This window comes from Mesocricetus auratus, unplaced genomic scaffold (assembly GCF_017639785.1).
Source record: "Mesocricetus auratus isolate SY011 unplaced genomic scaffold, BCM_Maur_2.0 Super-Scaffold_100022, whole genome shotgun sequence".
In the NCBI taxonomy this organism is placed as follows: domain Eukaryota; kingdom Metazoa; phylum Chordata; class Mammalia; order Rodentia; family Cricetidae; genus Mesocricetus; species Mesocricetus auratus.
In genome coordinates this window covers 33,876,702-33,888,169 of record NW_024429203.1, presented here as the reverse complement: position 1 = coordinate 33,888,169, position 11,468 = coordinate 33,876,702, and the positions used below count along the sequence as shown (strand labels likewise).

General features: G+C 52.6%; 1 protein-coding gene across 8 annotated transcripts in view; it reads right to left on the bottom strand.

Moving 5' to 3' along the window:
* Positions 1–408: 408 nt before the first annotated feature.
* Positions 409–11,468, bottom strand: part of Tmem266 (transmembrane protein 266) — a 115,758-nt gene continuing 104,698 nt past the window's right edge. For 7 of the 8 annotated variants that reach the window (XM_040729942.1, XM_040729941.1, XM_040729937.1 and 4 more), the window contains 4 exons: positions 8,839–9,028; positions 6,273–6,479; positions 3,376–3,438; positions 409–1,578 (listed from right to left, as the gene is read on the bottom strand). In XM_040729942.1, coding sequence (XP_040585876.1) covers positions 995–1,578; positions 3,376–3,438; positions 6,273–6,479; positions 8,839–9,028 — 1,044 coding nt within the window. In that variant the 3' untranslated portion in view covers positions 409–994. The remainder of the gene's footprint in view (positions 1,579–3,375; positions 3,439–6,272; positions 6,480–8,838; positions 9,029–11,468) is intronic. The other variant, XM_040729944.1, reaches the window with a different exon arrangement.

Here is an 11,468-nt window from a genome sequence, read left to right as displayed (position 1 = left end):
GGTCACTTGGAGAATGACCAGGGCCGGGCAGGGAGCTGGTGAAGCCATGCTGGTTTGTAACTGGGCAGACGGCAAAACAAAGACTGCAAACTATTATTGCGCATAAAACATTGAACTCAGAGCTCTGCACCAGGTTGAGTTTGAGGCCCCCAGGGGTGGAGCTTGGGAGCTGCCAGCAAGGGAGGCACAGCTGTGGGCTCCAGTCCACTGGGGAGGTGGGGGAGGGGTAGCACTCACTGGCCTACACAGGTGGCTTAGGGCTCTCCCCTCTGTAAAGGCCTTGAGGCTGCCAGAGAGGAGAAAAAGCCGCCTGGGTAAGCGTGTGCCCGGCTAACCCTGCCCCTAGTGAGCCACTCCAGACACGCCACGTGGGCTGGCAACCAAACAAAAACCTCTGCCACCCACAAGTCTCAGTGCAGCTGGTTTTTATTACTAAAGCCAGGGTGGAAAATGGCTGCCCCTGCCCTCCCGCATCCCTCCCACCTCCAGATATGTCCCCTCATGGCCTGTGAAGACTTGGAAAGGTCCGTGCTGAAATGAGAGGTGAGACAAGCTCAAATGTGGTCTCTGTGGTTGTGTCGGCTTCCCCAGCATTCCTTGGGGTGAGGCTGGGCAGCCCCTGCTCACAGTGCTGTTCCCGAGAATCCCGGGCAGGCATCAGGAACGAAGGCAACGAAATAGGCTGAGCTGGCCCCGAACCCTACCCTGCTAAAGCTGGACCATAGGCTGGTTTTTGTAAAAATGGTTTGAAAAAAAAAAAACCCAAACCCCAGCCATGAGCACCACCCTCTCCTGAGTAGGGCAAGGGGAGGCCCCAGCTCTGGACTCTGAGGTCTGAGGTGCATGGCCTCAGTCTGGCATCACCTCCCTGGAGGCAGGCAGCACCCTGAGGGAGGCCAGGCGGGATCCTGAGCCCCATTTGTGGCCCTGGGTGGCCTCTGGGGTCTTGAAAGAGCTTCAGATGGCTGTCTCCCTCAGCAAGCCAGCAGGCTCTCTAGGCCTCGGGAACCCTATGCAACTTTGGCTCTTTGGATTCCAAAGATCTGAACTTCTCCTCCAGCCCGGCTGTGGGCGGCAAGTGGATGGCAGGCTTGATCTGCAGAACAGGGAGGGCCTCCTGATTCTTCTGGCTGAACAGACTTACCCTCTGCTCCAGCTCAGGGCTGGTCTGGGCTGAGACTGCTGGGCTAGGCTGAGCCAGGGGGGCTGGGTCCAAGGCCTTATGGGATGGGCAGGGGTCCTTTGACAGAGAGGGCATCAGGTCCTGGACTGTGGCCTCTGCCACCTGCAGCTGAGGGAGTGGCAGGGGAGAAGGTCCAGGCTCAGAGGACGGCTCTTCCCGGGGGGTGCTGCAGTCTGTGGAGGAACCCAGCGTCTGGCTGCTGGCGCTCTGGGCCCTGGCGACTGAGCCACAGGTGGAGTGGGAGATGGTCTCCGCGGTGGCACTGGAACAGGTGCTGTTGCCACTGACTTTCAGAGGCAAGTCGACAGAGAAGAGGTCTGAGGAGATGTTGGGCTGGTGGATGTCTATGGCGGCTGTAGTGACCACACACACCGCTGGCTCCGGCACCCCACTGTCTGCAAGAAAGGAAATATTCCTTACGCTTTGCCTCTTTCCACCCAGCTGGACTTTGAAGCCCCGTGTGGGGCTCCACAGCAAGTGTGGCCAGGCCTTGGGAAGTAGCCACAGTGAGGCCTTTGAGAACCCAGGGTGCTGTCACTGCCTGCACTGAGGGAGCTCCTGCCAACCCACCTTGTTGAACGGAAGTGCGGGCTTGTGGCACTCAACCAGTCATCCATGAAGAGGGGCCCACAACACTTCCCAGTGGAAGCCTTGGAAGCCAGCTAGTGCCTCGCCCTCCAGACCACACTCAGGCAGCGGAGGCTGCTGTCTTCTGGGTGCTACAGATGGTCTGGGAGTACAGCCTCAGACAGCTTGCTGTGGGTTTTTATTTAAACCAAGAGGCAGAAGTGTCTCCAAAACAGACTAACTTAGCCCATCCCAGCCACCCCAGAACACCTGTACCAGGAAATGGAATTGGGGTACTGTTTAGGAGTCATTGAGGTTTTTTAATTATTATCATTACTACTCCTATTATTGGTATGTGTGCATGCACATGAATACAGGAGTGCTCTCCCAAGTAAGGGAGTGTGGTGGCCAGGAGTTGAATTGGATGTCTTCCTCTAATATCTTATTTATTTATTTATTTATTTATTTATTTATTTATTTTTGAGACAGGGTTTCTCTGTATTGTTTTGGAAGCTGTCTCCTGAAAATTGCTCTGTAGACCAGGATGTCCTCGAATTCAGAGATCCACCTGCCTCTGCCTCCCGAGTGCTGGGATTAAAGGTGTGTGCCACCAATGCATGGTTTTAATACCTTATTTTATACCTTATGTTCTACTTATTTTTTGAGACAGGATCTCTCATGGAGACTGGAATTTACCAGTTGGCTAGCCAGAGTGCCCTGGGATCCACCTTGTCACACTTGAGGGAATTTTAAATGGGCTGGGATGGGGGCAGGCACATCCTGAATAGTCTGCTTTCTGCAGCCTGATGAGCCTCAGGGCAGTGAGCATTCAGCAGCTCGGAAAGGCATTGAGGGCAATGATGAACTACTCTGGGTAAATAATTACGGGTTTCTCCCAGAAGAAGATGGGTCAAGGCTGGAGAACCAGCAGTTTGGATGAGGCTAGGAGAAAGGAGAAAAGAGAGAAGTTGCCTCGGGGGGGGGGGGGGGGCTAAGTAGAGGAGAAGAAAACTAATCAAATACAGGTTATATAGCATATAGTCTATACTTACAGTGGAGAGTGCAAGATTTTAAGGACCGTAAAAGCCAAACTCAGGGTTTAAGACTTTGGCTACAGAAAAACAAGATGCTAAAAGGTATAAAATCATTCTTGCCCCCAAGGAAAACACACTAGGTGTACCCTAAGATTTCAAGGGTATGAAGAAAGCATAAAGCATGTCAGGGCTGCCCGAGGCCTACTGCCCCTTTAGCTAGTTATGCTGGGTAAATTTGCTTTTTCCATTCCGGGCCCCCTGAGCATGTCTCCAGGTTGGACGAGAGATCACTTGAGTTCTGGATTATAGCCTTTTTCCCTCAGTAGGGCTCCACGCTACCCTCATGGGTCAGAGAGAGATTGCCCTGACCTTGGCACCTGCAGGCTGAGCTCTAAGGTATCAGAGTTTCACCTGACAGTCTGCTGAGGATTGAAGTCAGGTGTTTTGGCCCTGAGCTCTGCCATTAAAGTCTACAGGCCTTGCTACCCAAAGCCAGGCCAGACTACACCTATCCTTGGGTTTAGGGATTGCTGGGGCCACAGGTATCCCGGGGCTGCATAGTTCATGCAAACAGTCCCAACCCAGACTTACCACTGCTGGGCCCATTGTAGTACTGGCTAATGTAGCTGTTCATGTCGTCCTTCACCGTGGCTTCTACAGAGATGAGGACAGAGAAGGGTGCGTGTGACGGTATGTCACCGTGTTAGCTAAACTGTCCTCTCTGAGCCAGTGTAGAATGGGGAGAGTGAAGGTTACACTCCTGTGTTATAGTGAAGATTACAGAGAACTAACAGGCCAGATTCCCAAGTGAGCCAGGTACACAGAGTGCATCCCATACATACCTATGGGAGGCTGTGGAGACCACCGGGGACTTGCATACCCTCTGGCTTGTCTGCCCACTGAAGTCTGCAAGTGACAAGACCTGAAGCTTTTTGAGGCAACTGAGGCACTCCTGAATTAGCTGCTGAGGCCAGTGCACCTTTCAAGTGTAGAATCTTAGTGGTAGAAGAGTGGATCTTAAGCGTTTTCTTTGCCTCTTTTGTTCTTGAAACGCCTGTGGTCAGAGGTGTGCTCTGTGGCTGACTCCAGGCCCTGCTCCTAGCTAGCACAGACTCTCTGGCGGTCCCTAACCTTGCTATAATTGCAGTCTAGCTCTGCCACTGTGTTGGGAGGCAGAAGTGACTGTTCCCAGCAAGGGCCACTGGGCCATGGGGACAAGCAGCAAGGGCGATCACTTAGGTGTTGTTTTCTGGTGCCACTACTGACCTAGAGCTCAGGTCATGTCCCTTTGCTGGACCTCAGTGTCTTTATTTGTTATATGAGGGTCCCTAGCAAGGCTCTTACAGACTGATGTGGCTGGCCTACATGGCTAGATGGCCCTGATAGCCCAGAAAGCACAGGGAAAGATGGTCCCAGAAGCATCTGGCTCATCTCCTAACCCCAGAGAGGAATCATGCACCTGCCTGCCTGGGCCTGTCACTGGGGAAGAATCTGCTACCTCTCCAAAGAGAGTCTGTCTACAATGACCCCTGCTGGGCAACCCTCACTCTTGAGTCATTCAGTGTGCCTGCCCCTCTGCCAGGAGTTAAAGCAAGGAGGTCCTGCCTTGGAAGCACAGTCAAGGGCTGGGGGCAACCATCCCTGTGTGGAGCAGGGACTCTCCATCTCATCAGGAAATAAATGCCTACTAAGCACAGGTTTTTCAGAGTCTGAAACTGCCCTGTTTATGAGAACCAAAGGTAAACCCAGGGTGACTATAATCCTCACCACTGCCCCACCAGACTGATTATTAGTACACTGGTCCTTTTAAAACTGGCACAACCATCCCCTAAAGCAGCCTATACCCTGCAGATGTGTTTAGCAACTCTGTTTGCTGACTCACGCAAGCTCTTGGCTGGCAGATACCTGCTGCCCTCTGAATGTACTGGATATCAAACCTGGTCCCTGGGTGGCCACTGGGGTTCTGTCCAAGTGTGTTCCTATGCTGCACAGGGGTCTCGATGTCTGAGGCCTACCCTGTCTCCTCTAGTGCTGATCTTGGCACCCTTTGCTTCATGCAGGCTCCTGGATCCCATTCTCTTGGAAAAGGACCCTGGGGCTGACCCTCTGTCCCCATCCATGCATGGGGCCCAGAGTCTTTAAGAGCAGGAGTCACATGTCACTCAGTTCCCTCAGTATTTTGGTTTGACATATGTCAAGTGCCAAAACAGAGGTCTACACAGGTCACAGATCTGCAGAACCTCCAAACCTTCCACTCCCTCTGGAGAGGCCGGCCACAGGGCCTCCATGGAATGGCCTCTGCACTGTCAGCCTGTGCCCTCACTCTTCCGGTTAACCACTAACAAGAGACCTGTGACTAGGATGAGGCTCGGGGCATGTGGCAGAGGAACACCTGAGCCACACAGCCAGCTTCACAAGCCACCTTCCACCTAGCATCACGCCATCCCTCGAGGGCTGTTTTGACTTAGCACTGAGGAACTCCAGGGTTCTGTGGAAACAGCTCACTGAGGACTGAGCCTGGCAGACCTTGGTTGTGGGAAGAGAAGGTGCAAACATAGGCTTCAGATGAAAACAGTCTGGGGTGGACACTTGCTGTGTGGTCTTAGGCAAATCTCTCCGTCCCTCTGGGCTTCTGATTCCTCACCTATAAAATGGGGGTGGCAAATGCAAAGTTAACTTTGCCACTGAGTTACCTAGCTATGGACAGCTGCATGCCTGGATTTTTGGCCCACAGCACTCCTGCTGGCTCGGCAGTCTCAGGGTGCTTCCGAGGTAGACACTCGCCCTAGGAGTGAACACTTTGCAAACACAACCCGACTGATCCTGAGAAAGCCTCTCTGAGTCCAGAGGTGGCACTGAGTCCCTTGATTAGAGCTCTGACCTATATGGGTCAAGGCAGAGGGAGGAAGGCTGGTGAGTTGGCTGGGCCAGGCCTCCTGGAGATGACCGGACGGCTAAGCTCCATGTGGCTGGGTGGCAAGGGTGCCTGGCACAGACCCACACATCTCAGAGCCGGAGAGGCTGCGCCCTGGTTCTTGCTCCCAGACTCCCATGCCCCTGTGACTCAGCAGCCCTCACTGAGGGAAGATGCTAACATTCTCCAAGCACCTGCCGAATGCCACACCAGACAGCAGCTCATACAACTGAACCCCAGAGCTTTCTCAGTAAGGAGCTTCTGGGACTCTCAGACCAGACAAGCTGCTGAACTGAGTAGCTCAAAAAGCACCAAAACTTTCAGGATGTCCATAGCAGGGACTTGAAACCCAAGATTCTGTGTGACTGTACAGGTGAAGAGGCTTGCCCTGCTCAGGGTGGCAGTGACCTTCAAGGCTGAGCTGGGATTCAAAGCCAGACCTGGGTCCAAACTCATCCAGGCTACTTCAAATGCCACTCTGTCAGGCTTCTCAGGTCTGTCCGACAAGCTCTGGGGCTCCTGTGGTCCCCAGGACTTTTATCAGGGCCCACACACTTGGGGCCAGCAAGGGTACCTTGTGTCCAGGAGCACACCGGTCCTGTCTCCTCCAAGGATAAACCCTGGGACTGGCTCACTTCCTGCTCCCTGCTGCTGGGCAGAGGGAAGACCAAGGGCACACTGGCCAGAGGCACCTCTGTGGCTGTTTCTCTGGATGCTGGTGCTGCAAGGGGGACGCTGAAGTTGTGATATATGGTGAAATCTGTGGCACTCCTACCAGGAGCTGTAATTCATAAGTTATGGGTGAGTTTCAAGACTAATAAATTTGGGAGAGAAGTATTAATGACTATACAGGGGCACTGTGAACTTGGCAGGCCCCAAAGTCTGGAACTTTGCAGCCCAGGTTTTAAAAATGATTTGTGCTAAAGCAAGTCTAAACAGAAGCCTGTCGGCGTAGTCTGATGATGACCTGCTGGCAACTTTGGGAAGCTCTTCCCTCTCAGAGGAATGAGGCTGGGTTGGGGCTGGTGCTGGCACTCTTGCCCTCCCCCACTTAAAGAGTGACAGCCACACAGAGGTGATGCTGGCCACGTCCCAAGGCTCCTGTGACTCACTGCTATGTCTGCAGGTTAACGCCTGGGTTCTCTGTGTCCTATTGTGCATGCAGAGGGCCTCTGAACCCTGCTAGCCTGGAAGTCACAGCTACTAACAAATGTTGCCCTTTCTTAATCTTCAGAGTGGCCCAGAATGCTCTTCACTCATCCGACTGTAATTTCTAATGTCATGGAAATGCCACCCTGGACATGGCTCCTGGTCGGAGAGAAGTCAGCTGGGGGATGCCCCGAGTCCCCAGACGACTACGGGCCATGAATCATGGAGGCTTCTTACAGCCCCTGCATTCTGCCCTCTGCTTCTGAAGCACTGGCTGTACCACTGAGAGCTCTGGGGATAGCTGTGAAAATGCAGACGGCTGGCAGGGACACACATGGTAAGTGTGCATTCAAAGAGAGGGAGGTGTCCAGAGATGTCACAAGGGCAACAGGGAGCAGGAGTTGGCAAGGCAGGCCTGTCACCACCACATCCCTCCCCAATGTGTTAGACTAAAGTTCCAGTTCCCGCTACCAGGATTCGAGCTTTATCTGGAAACAGCATGATTGCAAGATGAGGCCATATTAGAGTAGGCTACCCCTACACAAATAGGGAATTTGAACACAGATATAAATGGAAGGCACAGACAGGTTCTCCATCATGGCACTCAGAGGGTCCAACCCTACTAACACCCTGACCTCGGACTTCTAGCATCCAAGACTGTGAGGCTATCTCTGTTGCTCAGATCTCTTGGCCTGTGGCATTTTGATAAAGGCGTCTAGCAAATGACCATACTACCCAAAGAGACTTAGGCATTCCAGAGTGAGCACAGGGAATCAGTTACGGTGTGGTATCAGAGAGTGCCATGAAGGATTTTGAGAAGGTCGCAGGACACTGGTGGGGGGAGATCGCACGACCTCGCAGGACTGGTTCCTCAGCCCTGCTATGAGGCGATGGAGCTGAGGTGAGGCCACTGAAGCCTCAAGCCATGTAGTCAGGGAGCGCAGTGCCCCACCCTGCTCGCCCTTTCTAGTTCTGTCCTTGATGTAAACGGTACAGCCATTCCTAGATCAAGCTGGCTTTGGCGTCCTGAAGTTGGGGTTCTAGGCCCAGTACCATCTCTCCCCTGGCTGTGCAGCTCCTTTCTTCCCACCCCACAAGGAACCTGCCTGGAAGAAGAAATGGGCTTTGGATCTAGAAATCGCTCCTTTGGTGCAGTACCTGGCTGGTACTGTCCCAGGTCCCTTCACTCATGATATGGCCCTCAATCTCCCCCATTAGACTTAGGTCACAGACTGCTAAGGTTTTCGGCCTGGGCTTGCTTTTCTGGGCTGTGGTAGGTGGCCGTTCACTAGGAGGATCTCAGACCTCCAACTAGGAGCCTGGCTCTACCATGGTGATGGTTGATGTTGGTGTCAATTTGACAGACTGGTCACCTAGGAGACACATGTCTGGGCACCGGAGGCTCTGCACTGAAGAGGGAACACTGAGAATATCTAGGTTGGGTTACTCGAGGTTGGGAGACCATCCTAACAGTGAGTGGTTCAATCCCATGAGTTGAGGCTCCAGACTGAATAGAAATGGAGAGAGCAAAGTAGATCAGTTTTCATCTGGTTCCTGAGCGGAGCTACAAGGTGCCCACTCTGCCCCTGACGCTTTCTAGGTATGATGGACGGGACACTCTAACCATCTACCCTGCCCCCCAAAAAAGAAAGAAAAAAAGAAAAAACAAAGCCCTTCCTTTTGTCAGGATTTTTTGCAAATACAGGAAAGTAACAATTATTGATTCACAATGGCCCTTTGAATGGGTTTCCTGAATCTGAATAATTTTTAGCTTGTGTCAAGGTCCCCTGGTTAGATGCTCCCCCTGGGCTCTATAGGTAGTTCTGAGTGTGCTGACTTCTGAGTGCCACCGCAGGTAGGGGCAGACGAGAAGACACAAACAAGCAAGAAGTTGCCACAGCTCCTGGAATCCTGTGTCTTAACCTCTGTATGCCGAGCCCTGGAGTGGGGTGAGGGAGGAATCCTTGGGACTCTGGGGACAGTGGGCTCACCTTGAGAGGGTCTCATCTCCTCCACGATGCTCTCAGCCGCAGTCTCCTCGGCCCACGTGCCGGCCTCCACTACCTTGTAGCGGCTGCGTGGCTGGCTGAGCACGTGTGGGGCTTGCAGGGCAGCCTCCCGCTCAGCAGCCAGATCCAGGTCCTGCTGGGCTAGGTGCGCACGCAGCTGCCGAATCTCAAACTGCAAGAGGCAGAAGGGTTGGGGGGGGGTGCGCTGGTGGGGTGGGGTGCGCTGGTGGGGTGGGGATGGGGACAGGGACCCGCAGCCCCACAACCTCACTCGGAGTTTTGTACCTGGATGGCACACTTGGATGTGGGTATAAAAGGGCGAGCACCCAAAGGCGGGATGCTGTATTCCTTAGCGAGCTCTCAGCAACACTAAACACGCTGGAACTTTTTACAAACAGTAAGTGCGACCCCTTGTCTCAGATATTGCAAGGCCAGGCCCTACTCTAAGAAAATGGCTGTGACTAGAAAGACAACTGTAGTTTGTAGGAAAACCACTGGACCGGCGGTAAGGAAATTGGATTTGAATCCTTTAGCGACTCTCTGTGCACCTCCAAGGAATAAAAGGAAAGCCCTCTTCAGGCGGCTCTGACAGGTGATGAATGGAAGTCAGCAGAGTCCCCACCCCCAAGATAGCCCGGCTTACACATTCTGGCTTCACACACATGCTGGTCCGGCTTAGTTATCTTCCAGTAATATCTGTTTCCCTTTTCCACATGTTGTGGGGGATGGCTCTAGATAGTTCCGGGATATGTGACCTTGGGGAGGTCTTTTCACTTTCTCTGGCCTCAGTTTCCTGGTTTGTAAATGCAGTTTTGTATCTCCGAGTGTTATGGCCCTTTCTGAAGACGTTGTTAAAATAAAAATCTCAGCGGTAACACCATCACAGCCACCATCATCACTGTTAGAAAGCGTCTTGGAAAGGCTTCTAAATGTCTCTTGACAGGTGTCCATACTGCAAATCTTACTGGGACATCTGCCTGTAGGACAATGGTCTCCGTGGGCTAAACGGTAATGAGTCTTCTCTGCCACCTAGTGTTCAAAGTACACATTGCATGCCAGCCATCTAACTTAGCGAGGGTGCCAAAGCTGTTACCTACTTGTCCTTGAGGCCCCCAAACAGTCCAGACCCCTTATTAGAATGTCAGTCTCTGGAGGCAGAGGCAGGCGGATCTCTGTAAGTTCGAGACCAGCCTGGACTACCAAGCAAGTTCCAGGACAGCCTCCAAAGCCACAGAGAAACCCTGTCTCCAAAAAAAAAAAAAAAAAAAAAAAAAAAGTCAGACATGCACCTCCATTTACCTGGTACTATCATCTTCATGTGGCCAATTCACTTGGTCAAAATAGCACTCCACTGTCTCCCCAGACCTGTCCCTCAGGTATTTTTATCTTCTGTTAGCCACAGCCAAAATATGTCCCCTTGGCATGGAACCGGCTCCCTAGTCCAGCTCCATCTTCAAGTGCTCTCCTATGTGGCTTCACTTGTCTCCAGTTCTACTGCAGGCCATCGACTGACAGCTGCATATCCGCATGTGGGCTCTGGCAAACCTAAATCAGATCGTGACACCCCTGTCTGCAAGTCCTGGTGTTTACCACCTCACTTGGGAGAAAGCCCAAACTCCCTACCCTTGGTTGGAAAAGCCTCCGCACAGCCTGGGCCTGCCAACACCATCCTGCCCCTCTTGTTTCCTCAAGCCTCTGGCTGCTCTGTAAAGGCACGAGGTGTGCTCCCAACTGTTCCCCCATCCCAGATCCCATGGCTGATCTCCACGCAGAGGGCCTTACCTGGTCTCCCACCTGCAGCAGTGTGCCCGATCCTCAGTCGAATTAGCCTCTTTGAATCCTCCCTCCCTCCCTCCCTCCCTCCCTCCCTCCCTCCCTCCCTTCCACAGACAGGGTCTCATATCATCTCAGCTAGCATCAGACTCACTTATTTCAGGCTTGTCTCTCTCCCAGGCACCTGCCCAATCCTATCCAGAGCCTATGTGTTGAGCCCTCTGGTTTCTCATTTCTCCAGAGGGGACAAAGCCATGACCTCTTAGGGTGGAGCCTGGCCTCCTGACCAGACAAGCTTTGGAGTATTTTTGTCTAAACTTTTACCCAATCCCCTTGCCCTGATGCTCATTTCACACTGCACCCCTTCCTCCCAGAACCTCTGGGCTTCTGAGGGCAAAGCTGGTCCCCTTTTCCTCCTCTGTGGCCATGTCAGTCACTATTTTCTTTTTAATTAATCAATCAAAAATTTTTTTTCATTTTTCAAGACAGGGTTTCTCTGTATTGTTTTGGAGGCTGTCCTGGAACTCACTATGTAGACCAGGCTGGCCTCGAACTCACAGAGATCCGCCTGCCTCTGGCTCCTGAGTGCTGGGATTAAAGGCATGCGCCACCAACACCTGGCCCTTCAATGCTTATTTTTTATATTACAAACCCAGTTCCTGCTCCCTCCTCTCCTCCCACTTCCCTTATTTTCTCCATCTCCCTAAAGTTCTTGAAATCTGTATTCTCTTTGACCCAACACAACAAGACTTGTATCCTAAACTGTACACATTAGGTTTCTCCCTCTAACTCTCATCTGAGAAGCCATCAGATGCAAATGCGTGGTTACAACATTCGAG